Here is a 15,313-nt window from a genome sequence, read left to right as displayed (position 1 = left end):
CGGCAAAAATGTCAAGTTAAGCACCAAATACTTCCCAACAAGAATACAATCACGAAAGGTTTGCTGGAAAGATGAGCTGGTTTTTTTTAAAATGTCAAGTCAACACAAAGAGCTGAGAAGTTTGCTTGCTACAATAGAATACAAAAAGCTACCGAAAAAAGTGTGCTTTCTACATTGTTCTGCAAACCTGATGCCTTTCTCCCCGCACCCCCCCCCCCCCCCCCCCCCCAAGATAAAAATGCATATTTGCATAATATCACGACCCCCCCCCCCCCCCCCCTTCTCAGTGTATATTTAAAAAAATTGCATGTTAACTACGGCAGCTGTGTTCAGCTGATTACATTCACATCTAAAGCAGTGCATCTTATTAGAGTGTTTATCACAAAAAAAGGGAACTTGTGCATACATTAGTGCCAAGCCATGTGACAGAATCCAAAGAAACCAAATAAGTAAAAACCCACAAATTGTGCGTGTACCACCACCATAAACAGTGCATAAAAATGTAATGCATATCCACGACAACCTTTCACATAAAAAATACCCAAAAGACCCCCCCCCCCCCCCTCCTCAAAATATTAACATCATATTGTCAAGAGCAAATCAGAAATTAATATTACTTTAAGAAGCGAGTAAAAGACACTACACTTTCAACCATTTATAATGCATGATGTGCTAACCCAAACATGTGAAAGAAACGGCATCAGTAGACATGACATTAAATCACTATCTGTCAATATGGTCAATTCTGCAAGCAGAATTTCATCACAAAACAACTCAATCGTACTGAACCAACAAGCACAATTCTCAGTCAAGATACTTAAAACTTCTTATGCAGACCATTATAAATGAGATTGTTTTTCTATTGTGCAAGTTATCCATACTTCCTTACACCTACGGTTCTGATCTGGCACAATAGGTTCGATTATAATCTGCCAAGAGTAAAAAAAATTGAAGGAAAAAAAAAGTGATTTTGACCTTGCTCATCAAGTACACCACTGACTGTGATTGTTCTTGGCAGTAGTTTTCTCTGAAAAACCTGCGCGTTCTGCATGCAATCCACATACTGAATATGATGAACAAGTTGAGATCAGACAAATCAGACGCAGCAAAAGTTGAGTAGTGCTGGCTTAATAATTATATGTTTGAGAATGCATTTGACAAGATATACTTTCAATTTGTTTGGATGCATTTTTATCTGTGGTTCACATGCCAAAAATGCTGAAATGCAATGGGTCAACAGACATCGAGTTGCTGAATCACAGCTTTCACTGGAAGAAGGGACACAACTCCATCACAACAGAGAACAAGTTGTCCTCCCCTGAATCTAGAGTTGCCCAAGTCTGAACAAATAACTAAAGTGATGAGTTAAAATACACCCAGTTATACAATCGTATATCCTAATGGTAAAAAAAAGAAGTGTTTTTTTTCCCCAATGATTTATAAACTGTATTTTTTTTCTTAAAAAGTTAAAACTGGCAATATAACAGCAGGCTAATAACTCCGTCTGGCAAATAATACTCAAGATCCTTATATCAAAATTTTAACACAATATATGGTACCATGATCGTAGGTGTTACATTAGAGACATAAATCTGTCCACAATTAAAAAAACAAAAAAGACAAAAATGGATAATAAATCAACGTATAATTATTGTTAACAAATCTGTTAACAAATCTATAAAAATGTATGATGATAAAAATATGGACTAAACATGAGAGTAGAAGGGGTGTTGCAGGAGTGGGATGCGTCGTCTGCACGGCCACCACCAGAACAGCAGACTGCCGCGCCCACAGTGGTCGCGATACGCCGTGTACACTTTGCGAAGAGTTGTGCTGCAATACAAACAGCCACAAAACAATGTTACATTGTTATAATACGCTGTGTATACTTTGCGAAGAGTTGTGCTGCAATACAAACATCCACAAAACAATGTTACATTGTTATAATACGCTGTGTACACTTTGCGAAGAGTTGTGCTGCAATACGAACAGCCACAAAACAATGTTACATTGTTATAATACGCTGTGTACACTTTGCAAAGAGTTGTGCTGCAATACAGACACAAATCATGTTACTTTTTGACTTGATATTGCAGTTACAGAAGAGACTGAGAACAATTATACTTTGGGAATCAATACAGTGGAACCTGCCATAATGGGTGGTTGTTTTAGACAGTATGACCGTATTTCACATTTTAAGGGAGCGACAGAAAATAGTTGTGCTGCAGTATGCACAGACACAAACAAAACAATCTTACTCTAGGAACTGATAATGGACAAACAGACTGACAGGCTGCTTGTTCCTTCATAGGCTGCAACTCCCATGTACTCATGTTTTTACACGAGTGTTTTTTTTTTTAGTGTATGACCGTATAGGCAGCCATACACTGACTTTGGAGGTTGCATGCTGGGTATTTTGGTATTTCTACAACCCACCAAACTCTGATTAGGCCACACACAAAAAAAATAGTCTGTTTACGGTAACCCGACCGACCCTATTTTTTTTCGCGCGACCCTAGACTTTTTTTTTGGCATTTGGGGGAAGAAAAAAAAAAAAAAAAAATGTTTTGCAAAATAACGTCAAAATATGGTTTTTTGGAGAAAAAAAAATAAAATAAAAAAAATCCCGACCTACCGACCCTATTTTTTGGGCCTATGTTACCGTAAACAGACCTTTTTTTTGGGGGGGGGGCCTTACAGGTCTTTTCCATGCGCATTTGTTCTTGAGCATGCGTGTGCACACAAAGGGGGGAAAGGTATGAGAACGTCTGCTCCCTTTTAAGCAACAAGATTTGAACACTCGACCTTCTGCATAAGAGGGCAGTATCTTATCCACTAGGCCAAGTGACAAGGCCGCTTGAAAGCACAGTAAGGACTCTGTCCATACAACTTTTGATCTCTAGTGAGGTTATTAGTTTTACAGATTAAGCAAGTGAGACATGGAGAGAGAGAGAGAGAGAGAGAGAGAGAGAGAGAGAGAGAGAGAGAGAGAGAGAGAGAGCGAGTCGAGAGAGAGAGAGAGAGAGATTGATTGATTGATTGATTGATTGATTGATTAAACTTTATTACAGAAGGATTACAATCTTACAAAAGAGAGAGAGAGAGAGAGAGAGAGAGAGAGAGAGAGAGAGAGAGAGAGAGAGAGAGAGAGAATAAAGAGAGTGATAACTTACTTCTCTGGAGACGGTTGTGCCTGCATGTTTTCTAATGTCGTTCTATCCTGCACAAAAGAAAAGTAGCAACAGTATAAAATACAATAAACTAATACTTTACGATCTGAAACTGAGAAATTGTAGTTGACAATCACCCACAATGAACAAGCAATGAAAAAAGTCGCGCCTTATGACCCGGAAAGTACGTATGTGTGAAAACTGCGACAAATTGTGCCTTACAGTACTTTCCGGGTGACAAGGCGCTTTGTTATACAAGACGCACCCCCTTCTTTTAAAAAAAAATTGTAATCCAGTCACCCATTGGACGCAGGGGGCCGATAGGGCGCACCAAAATGACCCAGTTTTTGCCATGAGAGGTGGTTCCCCTGTCATATCTGAGAGAGGAAACACTTCCTGCACCGGGGTCAGTGACCGGTCAGTGACCGACTTTAACTGAGTGAAAATATGTGTGCTCTGTGTGTGCGGCCAGATCAAAGGCATTGTGATAGCTGGGTGGCCTTGTTTATAGACACGACCTTCTTCCCAGGGGTCAATGACCCAGTTTTTGCCATGAGAGGTGGTTCCCCTGTCATATCTGAGAGAGGAAACACTTCCTGCACCGGGGTCAGTGACCGAGTTTAACAGAGTGGAAATCTGTGTGTGCGGCCAGATCAAAGGCAGGGCAGTACCTAGTAGCTGAAACATGCATTATCACAAGTTGTTTGACTGGTACTCAAGCGGTCTCTTTGATTTTTTTCGTATTTCATACATGGATTAGGCGCTTCCTTATACAAGACGCAGGGGTCGAACTCGAGGAAAAAAGTCGCGCCTTATGACCCGGAAAGTACGTATATTGATTTAAATCTCTTCAGACCTGTATTTTGAGAAGGCAACAGACACAATGCCTTGGGAGATTGCCTTATAATCGAAAATTTTTAATTAAATTTTCATTTGATTAATATACTTACCCGAGTCACATATTAGCATTGACGCAGTCGAGATGCTAGGTTGACTGAAAAAACGCTATCCCGTCTATAGTATAAGGGAAGCAACCCAAGCAAAAAAGTAGCAAGCTTGCTACCCTGGGTTGCCTCCCGTAGCGTGCATCACGCCACAGATCTCGTACCCAATACGAGACACCCTCATTCGACTTCTAGAATACAAAGAAACTAAAAGCGGGGAAGGTGGGAGGGAATTACCTATGTGACTCGGGTAAGTATATTAATCAAATGAAAATTTAATTAAAAATTTTCGATTAAATTACATATTCTTACTCCGAGTCACATATTAGCAGATAACTCCAACAAGGTGGTGGGTAAGATCAAAAAGTTCAAACTCACTCTAAAGTTCTGGAGAGACAAAAGCCAGCTGCCGCCAAGGAAGGAATAGGCCGAGACCCATCCTGACAGAGGGCAGCAATGTCTGCAGAACCTGATAAGACAAAATCCTAGCGCCAGAAGCTGTGCGCAGGACATCATCCAAACCCCATAGGCCAAAAAGGCCAAGGAGGAGGCCCAGGCCCTGGAAATGAGCTCGGGCCGAGCCGAGGGAAAGATAGCATAAGCTATGACAAGGCGGAGGGAAAGAAAATCCCTTGCCAAGAAACTGGCCCACTGCCAAAAGTCAGGAAAGGATCCCGTGAGAAAGCAACCACTGACTCACTCTAAACCCTTGCCAGGAACTGGCCCACTGCCAAAGGACAGAAACGGACCGAGAACCACCCTGATTGACAGCCGAGATGTCTCTCAGGCAAGAAATGCGAAAGACAACCTCAGAGAGCCAGTAAGCTGTGCCCAGCACTTCTTCCAATCTTCTGAACCGTAAAACAGTCCGGAAAAGGACCCCAGTCTTGGATAAACCCGACCAAGTAGAGGGAAGGACAAGCTGCCCCCCCCCCCCCCCTTAAATTGGAAGGAAATGCTAATGGCCTGGAAAAGATCCGTGCGTAAGGTTGCCGGCTAAGCCCTGAAAAGGACCGACCCTCACGGAGACCATAAGGCAAACATGCCAAAGTAAGAAAACTTTGGGATGGAGTGAGGCCCAAAAGGCCGTTGAGAGAACAGTCAGCTCCGGAAGAGTGACCAAACTCCAAACCGGAAAGAGAGAGACGCCTGAGTATCAAGTACCAGGGTCCAACTCAATGAGCAAAACTCAAGGGAGACGGTCACCAGTCGTCCCCTGCCCATACCTGCGAAGGCAGAGAGAGGGGTAAAGAAGGGGACGAAGCGACCTAAGGTAGTGCGTAAGCACCGCAAATGCGGACCCGCAGTGGCCAAGTCCTAATGTGACCGGAGACCGGAAACAAAATGACAAAAGCCAGCGTGATCGCAGAGCAGACTGCTTGTAGGTAATTGAAAATGAATCAAAAAACCCGAAACAGAAAGGACGAAGCTGGTAAGAAAGACGGAAAACCGTGAAGCGAACCAGCCGTCAGACTCCCGAGACCAGAGTTCTCAGTAATAGTCATAGTTGCAAGTGAAAAAGGGGTGACCAGGCCGGAAGCCCAACCCAGCAGAAATCGTCCCAACTCACATCATGCAAGCATGATGGAGAAGAGGAAGAGACGAAATCCGCAGTCACAAGAACCAATTGCCAAAGTCGCAACACGACAGGCAGGAGACTATAACACAGGCTAAGGCCGAGAGCCTTGCTGCCCGTAGGCCGGCCATTGCACCAAAGTACTCAAAGTACGCAGGCACAGTAAGAAACCAAAAGTTTCGGCCGCCGAAAAAGATGCTGGCCTAGAGGCCAGCACCGAGAAAACTGGAACATTAGCTAGACCTCTGCCCAAAAAGGGGAGGAGTAGCCAAAAAACCTGAGAAAAAGTGACAAGCCAAGAATGACTTCTCAAACATGCATTGCCCAGACAATGCACCCTCAGGAAAATCTGAATGTTACTTCCGAGGCCAACTCAAGTGAACCTTAAGTTTGGACGAAACACCAGAACGCGTCTGATCGCTAGAGAAAGACAAAGTCAGACTCGGCGAAAAACAAACCTGGACCAAGTCCGGAAGCTCGTGGCAAAGAGAAAACGGGGAAACCCAAAGGCAGAAACCCCCCTTTAAACGGAAATCGACCTCTCAGCACCCATACGCTGGGAAAGAGAAAGAATGTCGAAGCCCGAAGCCACAAGCACAAGGAAAGCAACAACCACCACCGCCAACGGATGAAATGGTTGTTGCTCCCGCCGAGGCTAAACCCCGAAGCCCTAAGGCCGGCTGTTGTTTCAAAAACCCAGCGTACCTATGACGGCTGTGAAAGAAACAATCTCACCTGAGCTGAGGACATAGGCCGCTTAGGCTGAGTCCGCTCAGGTATAGCCTGCTTAGGAGCGGCCTGCTTTTGCTGCTTTCAAATTGAAGCTCAAAAGAAGGGAACCGCTGTTCTCTGTTGGTCTCAATCCCCTGCTTCTGGCATGAGAGGCCAGGCTGCCGGAGAGAGACCGTCCACCAAGGATGACGAACTGAGAATGTTCCTTGTCGACTCCTCAGAAAACCGGGAGTGGGCAAGAAACAAGTCCCTTCCGCACGAGACCGCATGGCAATAGTGCAGAGAGGACAGCCTCATCTGTGCCTCGTTCACCCTTGTAAATGTGGAGAGGAGTGAGACACTTCCTCCGCGTCCTGCCCTTTACTAAGGGGAAAGGGCGCCAAGGAATCTGCCAGAGCGCGAGAAAGCGCCCGCAGGAGAGTCTCGGAAATGGAACTGAGTTCCAAAAGTTGTCAGCCCCCTTCCTCAGAGAATAGGAGATTCTGCCCATAGAACGGCAGAACCGAATCCTTCCTCAACGGCTTCGTAAGAAGCGAAAGAAGTTCCGGCGTGACCGGAAACGGTGCACGCGGACGGGGAAAGGCCAACAGGCGGCTACGAGACGACCTTGGCCAAGGCAACTTCCTCTGGTCCGCTAAGGGCACGAAGGAGGAAGCCTGCGCAGGAGCGGCAAGGTATTCCGATGCCAGCTCCGAAGCTGAACCCTGAGGAACCAGCAACGAAACCGACGCCGGAGGCAACCCCCTGTCGAAGAGGGGGGCTCGGCGAAAAGGCAAAAAGGCGGAAAGCTACTAAGGGCGATTCTTCAAACCAGAAGTAGCTGCTCCCTCTTTGCCAACCGAAGTCCTTCCTGTTGGCAATCGATTGTGCTCATTCCCTAACTGAGAGGAGGATGAGAGGAATCAAAAACCAAGGAAAGTGGGAGAGAGGAGCTAGCGGCCACCACCGGAGTGTGTGGATGCTGCTGTCCCAACAGAGGCAAGAAGCCTGTATGCCCATAGGGCAAGCCTTGTTCGAAATTCACCGGCGACCAAACGGAAGCAGCGGGAACTGAACCGGAAAATCCGGGAGGAGCCGGAAGTGCGGCAGCAACAGCAGCGCTATGCCAAAGCTGGTGCTGAGCCACCTACGAGCTGAAGCTCGGAACCCAAAGGTAGGCCGTAGGCCAGAACCGGAAGTGACAGTAACCTGTGCACTACCCGCTTGACCTACCCTCCTGCCAAGGCCGGAAGCGAAGCTGCCGGAAATGGCTGCCGTGCAAAGGGCAAAGCTCAAACCGGAAAGGGCCATGGGCTGCCCACACACCGATGAACTAACATTTCCAGCCGGAGCCGGAAGAGAAGCTGTCGCGGACGACTGCTTACGTATAGCGCAGCTCAAGCCGGATGGGATCATTATTTGTCCACCTTCCAACGAGGCACTACTTCCGTGAACCGGAAGTGCAGCTGTCGCGTACGACTGCCGACGTAAGGCAAGGCTCGAACCGGACGTGACAGTAGCCTGTGCACTAACCAGTGAACCTACACTTCCGGCCGGAACCGGAAGAACAGCTGTCGCGGGCGACTGCTGTCATAGGACAAGACTCGAACCAGAAGTGACAGTAGTCTGTGCACTAGCCGGTGAACCTCTACTTCCGGCCGAAGCTGGAAGCGGACGTCAAATTCGGAAGCTGGCCGGAGCCGCCGGAGGCAGCCGCTCCTCGTCCACGGACCCGAAGTCCGAAACACCGCCTGAAGGGGACGGCTCATAGCCAAAGGAACCCGACAAATGACGCTGCGAGGGAAGGCCGTAAGCCGAACGCCCATCCTGTTGGCCATCGATGAAACTCGCCCCCTGACTGAGAGGAAGATGAGAGTCACCAACAACCGAAGGCAGCTGAAGAGAGGCGCTGGCGGCCACCACCGAAGTGGGTGGCTGCTGCTGTCCCAACAGAGGCAAAAAGCCTGAATGCCCAGGAGAACCACCGTATTCGAAATTCACCGGCGACACAACGGAAGCAGCGGGAACCGAACCGGAAAAGCCGGGAGGAGCCAGAAGTGCAGACGCAACAGCAGAACTATGCCATAGGTGGTGCTGAGGAGTCTGCAAGCTACAACCCGGAAGCCCTAGGCCGGAACCGGAAGTGACAGATGACTGTGCACGACCCGTTTGACCTACATTTCCCGCCCAGGCAGGAAGCGCAGCTGCCGGAAACGGCTGCTGTAGCAGGGCAAGGCTCGAACAGGAAGGGACCATGGTCTGTCCGCAACCCGTGAACCACCACTTCCGGCCGGAGCCGGAAGAGAAGCTGCCGCGAACGACTGCTTACGTAAAGCGCAGCTCGAACCGGAGGGGACCATGGCCTGTCCGCAACCAGTGAACCACCACTTCCGGCCGGAGCCGGATTTTAAAACCCTTCCCGCCCAGGCAGGAAGAGCAGCTGCCGGAAACGGCTGCTGTAGCAGGGCAAAGCTCGAACCGGAAGGGACCATGGGCTGTCCGCAAACCAGTGAACCAACACTTCCGGCCGGAGCCGGAAGAGAAGCTGCCGCGAACGACTGCTTACGTAGTTCGTAGCTCGAACCGGATGGGACCATGGTCTGTCCGCTTTCCAGTGAACCACTACTTCCGGCCGGAGCCGGAAGGGAAGCTGCCGCGAACGACTGCTTACGTAAAGAGCAGCTCGAACCGGAAGGGACCATGGTCTGTCCGCTATCCAGTGAACCACTACTTCCGGGAACCGGAAGTGCAGCTGCCGAAGACGGCTGCTGCGAGCACATACCTTGCATTGACCGCATCCCCGAAGGGACCTGCTCAGGTGCACTCCCGCAAGCGGAAGCCACCGAGCGCCGGCCAAGAAGAGAAACGCCTCCCGGTGAACGGAATCCAGAGACATCACCGAAGCCAGCAGGCTGGGCAGGTGATCCGGAAACGCCAGGAACAAAGGAAGCCAACGACCGAGGGTCGCACACCCCCGGGAGGGAGGCAGCGCTGGAAACGGGGTCCGCCCGCGACATTTCTGTACGAACGAGCGTCCGAATCTCTGGAATCAAAGAAGACAAAAGGCTAGCAACGAGAGCGCCAGCCTCCGGCGCAGGTACAGGGTTAGAAACGGACGCGGTAGCGGCCGCACCCGCCACCCGCGAGCCAGACGAAGTCTCCTCCGGCGCCGAAAAAGGCACAGAAAAGACAAAGTTAGTCTTCGGATCAGAAACATGAACCATGGGGTTCCTAGCAGGAGAGGTGGAAGCCGAGGACTTAGGTTTACCAGGGCCCTTGCCCTTACCCTCGGCCTTAGCCGCTCGCTTTTTCTCACTATCAGACATGCTGTCACGCGAGAAACACAAACTACTGAAAAATACACAAGTCTCTAGGACGTAAAACTTCAGCAGAATAAACTAGCACTAACGTACAAGCTACCAAAGCAGCTAACAAATGCTACTGGTAAAAGCTCAAAGTCCGTAGCCCGGACCCAAACTAACCAGCAAAAAACACCACGTGCTAGCGAAAAATGGCGACCAAAATGGCGGCCACAACAACAAACTACTGAGCAAAATTCGTAAGTCCGCGGACGGAAAAATACTCAGCAGAATGAACAATGCAAACAACAACAATGCAAGGAACAATCTCACCAGCTAGAAACAGCTAGGAGCAGACGGGGAGCCGAGGCCGGTGGGTGTCAAGCAGACAGCAAAACCGGCCTAGGAGCGAAATCAAAGCACGACCTGTCTCTCTGGCTGAAAGGAGTCGAATGAGGGTGTCTCGTATTGGGTACGAGATCTGTGGCGTGATGCACGCTACGGGAGGCAACCCAGGGTAGCAAGCTTGCTACTTTTTTGCTTGGGTTGCTTCCCTTATACTATAGACGGGATAGCGTTTTTTCAGTCAACCTAGCATCTCGACTGCGTCAATGCTAATATGTGACTCGGAGTAAGAATATGTAATTTAATAGTACCCTCACAGATAGAGGTAGAGTACTTTATCACCATTTTACATAATTATGACGAGCTTACCTGAGTAAGTGAAGTCTAATTGTGGTTTTATCGACCACAATGTAGAGAGGAAAGGGATTACGTGAGATAGAACGCGGGAATACGTCACTGTTTAACGACGTGTAAATGGTGCAGAAAAAAGAGAAAGAGAGAGGAAAGGGATAGGGAGGGAAAACGGTTATCAGTATAACTCTGAAGACAACTTAGGGCGAGGCACGTAATCCCTTTCCTCTCTACATTGTGGTCGATAAAACCACAATTAGACTTCACTTACTCAGGTAAGCTCGTCATAATTATGTAATTTTATCTCCCACAATTCCGAGAGGAATGGGTCACGTGAGACTTTAAAGTCTGCAACATTTACACCCTAGCACTGTCGATGAATTGAAATACATATAAACCTACCCCAATTCTTCATGACAGAACAGCCTGTCCAAAACTCCTCCCACTGTCCACTGGTTTCTTGTAAAAAGTTGTGAAGGTGTTAGCCCGACGCCAACCAACAGTCTTCAGAATGGTTGCCAGAGGAATTTTACTTGCAGCTTTACTAGATGCAGCGGAACGAGTTGAATGCGGCGTAAATATTGTCATGTCAATACCCGCTTTTTGTAATCCAATCTTTGTCCATCGACGGATAGTATCTCTCGACACCGCTTTGTGAGGGGCTGTCCAACTGATAAAGAGTCTCGTTTCCGTTCCTCTAAATGCACGAGTTCTTTTGACATATTGTTTCAAATAATGTACAACACAAATTGCCAAATCAGACAGAAAAGCACAAAATACCACTTCATTCTGATGTTTGTTTGGGCCGGAAGTTTTGAGCAAATCCCCAAACCTACATCGTACATCTTCCTTTGTCCAACTCATGTTACGCAAGTCCATCAACCAAATCGCCTGTCCCCTTTGACTAGAGACCAACAAGCACAACAGCACAGTTTTAAGCGTCAATTGCGCCAGCGATAAACATTTTGCCGGTGACCATTCTTTTAAAAAATTTAGCACTAGATTAGCGTCCCAGGTCACACAAGTACGGGGCAAAGCTGGCCGTCTGTTGAAAGCTCCTTTCAAAAACTTCTTCACCAGTGGATGACAACCCACTGAACAATTATCCTGAAGGGACAATGCGGAAACAGCGCTTCGTGCCATGTTCAAACTGCTGTATCCTTTGCCTTCTTGGAACAGTTTCGTTAAAAACCTTATCAACTCATGTGGAGAGGCACAAAAGGGATCTCTATCCCGTTCAAGGCAATGCTGAAGCCAGCGTTTGAAATATGACTCGTAGTTACGCTTCGTACCCTCTCTCCAGGCTGACATGATAATGTCTGTTGCTTCATCCTGAATTCCCTGTTTCTGGAGGGCTGTCCGGACAAGGAACATGCTACTAGTTTCATCTTCTTCAGTAGTGGATGGTGCTCCCCTGTCAGTGGATGACTGAGTAAGTTTTCTTTTCGGGGCAACATGACCGGCAGTTCTACTAGTAGACGCAACAGTTTCGTGAACCACACTTGCGTTGTCCATAATGGCACCACCAGCACACACTCCGCCTCTAAGACTTCTATCCTTTGGAGCACTCTTGGAATGAGACTGAAAGGCGGAAAACAGAACGCCTTGAACAATGACCAGTCTAAGGAAAATGCATCAATGGCAAATGCATCTGGGTCAGGTTTCCATGAAACATACTTTCTTAACTGTGCGTTAACACGAGAGACAAATAAGTCTACATCACAGAGACCAAACCGATTGATGACTTCTGCAAACACTTGTGTGTCCAAATGCCATTCAATGTTGTGTCTATCTACACGGGATTCTGCATCTGCCTCTATATTTAGGCAACCCGGTAAGTGTGTTGCTGTTACACAATTACTATGTGATAAGCACCACAACCAAATGTCTCTGGCAATGTCGTTGCACAAAACTTTTGTGCTGCCCATGTTATTAATACAAGCAACAGTGGTGCTATTGTCTGTAAGTAACTGAATGTAAGAGTGACATAATCCCCTGCAAAGGGATTTCAAGGCAAAATAAGCTGCTTTAAGTTCCAAACAGTTAATATGTTCAAAAGCTTCTTCCTTGGTCCACATTCCACCTGTGGTGCTACCCTGACACTCCGCCCCCCACCCTATTTTCGAAGCATCTGATTTTACTATTACAGTAGGTATGCCTCTGCTAACAGGGGAAGGATATTGCTTTACATTATCAATCCACCAGAGAAGGTCTGAACGAACTTGTTCTGAAACCACAAGTTCTGCATCAAAGTCACCTTTCCTAACAGCAAGGGCTTCATTTTTTGCGATCTCTAATCGTTTAAAAAAGAGAGGTGCAACCCAAACACCTGGTTGGGCAGCCACTAAATATCCGATAACTTCAGCCAACTGCCTAATTGTACATTTCTTTCTTCCAGCCAAATCAGCGCACGTAGTACGAATTTTATCAACTGTCCAGGGGGTCAGAGAAACTAACATGTTCTGAGAATCAAGCTGAAACCCTAAAAACTCAATGCATTGAGTAGGTGTAAATACTGACTTCACAGGATGCACAGTAAAGCCCAAACAATCCAACAAAGCACATGTATCTAACACAATGCCTGGCATTCTTCAAAAGTGTCTCCTTGCAAAGTTTTGCCATGAAACTGAAATCTGAAATATTTTCTGAACTTGTGAGCGATGCGTATGGAGAAATATGCATCTTTTAGATCAACTGAGGCAAAAAAGCAATCTTTTTTCATTAATGACACTGCGTTTTTTAATGTATCCATCTTGAAGTGAATCTTTTCAATTGTCCGATTCAAATTTTTTAGGTTTAAAATCACCCTTTGACTACCATCTTTTTTCTGACGCAAGAAAATACTGGATAAAAGTTGATCTGGCCGTTGATCCACCTCTTGAACAATCTGTTTCTCCACTAACTTCGCTACCTCATTAGCCACTAGCTCATCCTCGGAAGAAAAAAATCTAATTTCTTTCCTGTCTGGAATGTGTTCACCAGTGATCATAAATTCAATTTCAATTCCTGCGACTTGCTGAAAGATCCATCTATCAGAGGTTAACTGTCTCCAACTATTCAAATGATCAGCAACTTTGCCACTATGAAAGTTCTCAGGAGTATTCACAAATTTTGAACTGACCTGTTCCCTAAAAATAGAAACCGCTGGCGCACAAATATCAGATTCTAATCCCGCTTTGTTTTCTTGGAGGGAATCCCGCTCTGTTGGGAGTGGAACTTGGGAGAGAATTTGTGTCCTGTCTGTCGGTTGGAGACACCTCTTCTCTGCTGGTACTGTTGTCTCTGCTGAAACTGTTGTCGAGGTCGCCCTTGGTAGAACTGACGACCTCTGGTGGCGTTTTTTGAAAGGGGCTGTGACAGTGTGGATGATAATTTCCTGTTCTTCACTGCATCGTCGACCCTTTTCGCTAGATCCTCCCCAAACAAAAACTCGTTAGACGTCAGTTTGAAATTTAGCTGCGCATTGCATAAGGACCTGCAGTCTTGGCTAAGTGTCGGCCTGAGTGCTTCGCGCCGCACTTGTGACAGGTCCTTGTGTGAAGCCATAAGAAGTCGAGCGGCATCGGCCAGTTTACTAAAGCTGTAACGCTCACTCAACTTCCGACTTGCTGGTTTTTCTTTGAGGTCGGACATAAGCTGAGCGATAATTTTCAACGCACAACCTACTTATTCCTGAACAAAGGACAGGTTCGAGTCTCTTTTCTTTGCGAGTTTGCCATCTAATTCACGATTGAGAGTCGGCGTTCGAAGCGACATGACATTTTTGGGCCGCGGATAGTTCTGAAGAGTGTCTCGCACACGTGCCCGATCTGATGGAAGAAGAAGTCCTTCCTCAAAACGATCTGCCAGAGATGGATGAATCCCCTCGCCAACTGTATCCACTACTATGCCTGCGTCAAAATCATTGTCCGAAGCAACATCCGTGTCTTCAGCCGAATCAAACTCATTTTCGAACTGCTCATGAGCAAATCTAACCAAAGCACCGTCTTCTCCATCCGCTTGCGACTCTTGCGCCGAACTGCTTTCGGTGCCATGCGACTCGGTTCCACGCGATGTTGAAGCAACAGGCGTCTCGCATTAAGCTTACCAACTTTCTCCAAATCAGATAGTCTGCCAGACAAGGCAGTCATTGTCTCCAAAATTTTGTCCATTTTCAGAGTAACTTCACAATCACGTGGGCCAGACGAGCTCTTCTCTATTGAAAGAGACTTATCAACTCCCGTCTTTTCTGACGGTATCACTTCAGAAGGTTGTGCTTTCGCCAGTTTCTTGCCGGTTTTCTTCCCGCCAGCAGCACATTCACCACCTCCCGAGTCCGCCATATTCCGAACAAAAACCACACGAAAAAGTTATATTGATTCCTGCGGACGAGCAAGCGCACCCGTTACAGTATGAAAACAATTTAAAATCCACTGCAAAGATTTTCAAATCTTCAATGGACTAGTGCCCAGCCTTAGCACAGCGGACCTTCTGTGGCCCATAGTTCGCCTCAGGCGATAGTAATTGCTGTAATCGAGACAGCTGCTGAAAAAACAAAGAGGCTGCTTCAGCAAATCGTGACTGACTATGTCAGCAAATCGTGACTGACTGTGTCAGCAAACGTGTACTTCATTTCCGTAGCCAAAATAATATGTCATCCTACCAAAACAAGTCACAATTCCGACTGACCTTAGGTCACACGTGCAAAAACAAGTAACGATCCCAACTGACCCCAAATATAGTAGGTCACACCTGCAAAAACAATGAACGCGCCGACTGATGCCTAACATTTCCATGTGTTAGCTTCGACGAATAAAATTCATACGCGAAACAACAAGTTCCCGGTTCAAAAAACCAACAAACACCGAAAACTCCAAACTGTTTCCTTACCTTGCAAGTTGACACAATGATAAACAATCAAAATAGTCAATACACTTC

General features: G+C 46.9%; 1 protein-coding gene across 1 annotated transcript in view; it reads right to left on the bottom strand.

Annotated features, from left to right (window-relative positions):
- Window positions 1–578: 578 nt before the first annotated feature.
- The window catches only part of LOC138966112 (palmitoyltransferase ZDHHC21-like), a 25,004-nt gene continuing 10,269 nt past the window's right edge, over window positions 579–15,313 (bottom strand). The window contains exons 7-8 of the mRNA XM_070338195.1: window positions 3,174–3,220; window positions 579–1,833 (exon numbers count right to left, since the gene is read on the bottom strand). Coding sequence (XP_070194296.1) covers window positions 1,707–1,833; window positions 3,174–3,220 — 174 coding nt within the window. The 3' untranslated portion in view covers window positions 579–1,706. The remainder of the gene's footprint in view (window positions 1,834–3,173; window positions 3,221–15,313) is intronic.

Source organism: Littorina saxatilis, linkage group LG5 (assembly GCF_037325665.1).
Source record: "Littorina saxatilis isolate snail1 linkage group LG5, US_GU_Lsax_2.0, whole genome shotgun sequence".
NCBI lineage: Eukaryota > Metazoa > Mollusca > Gastropoda > Littorinimorpha > Littorinidae > Littorina > Littorina saxatilis.
The sequence above is the reverse complement of the archived record's forward strand: the minus strand, read 5'-3'. Positions and strand labels throughout refer to the sequence as shown.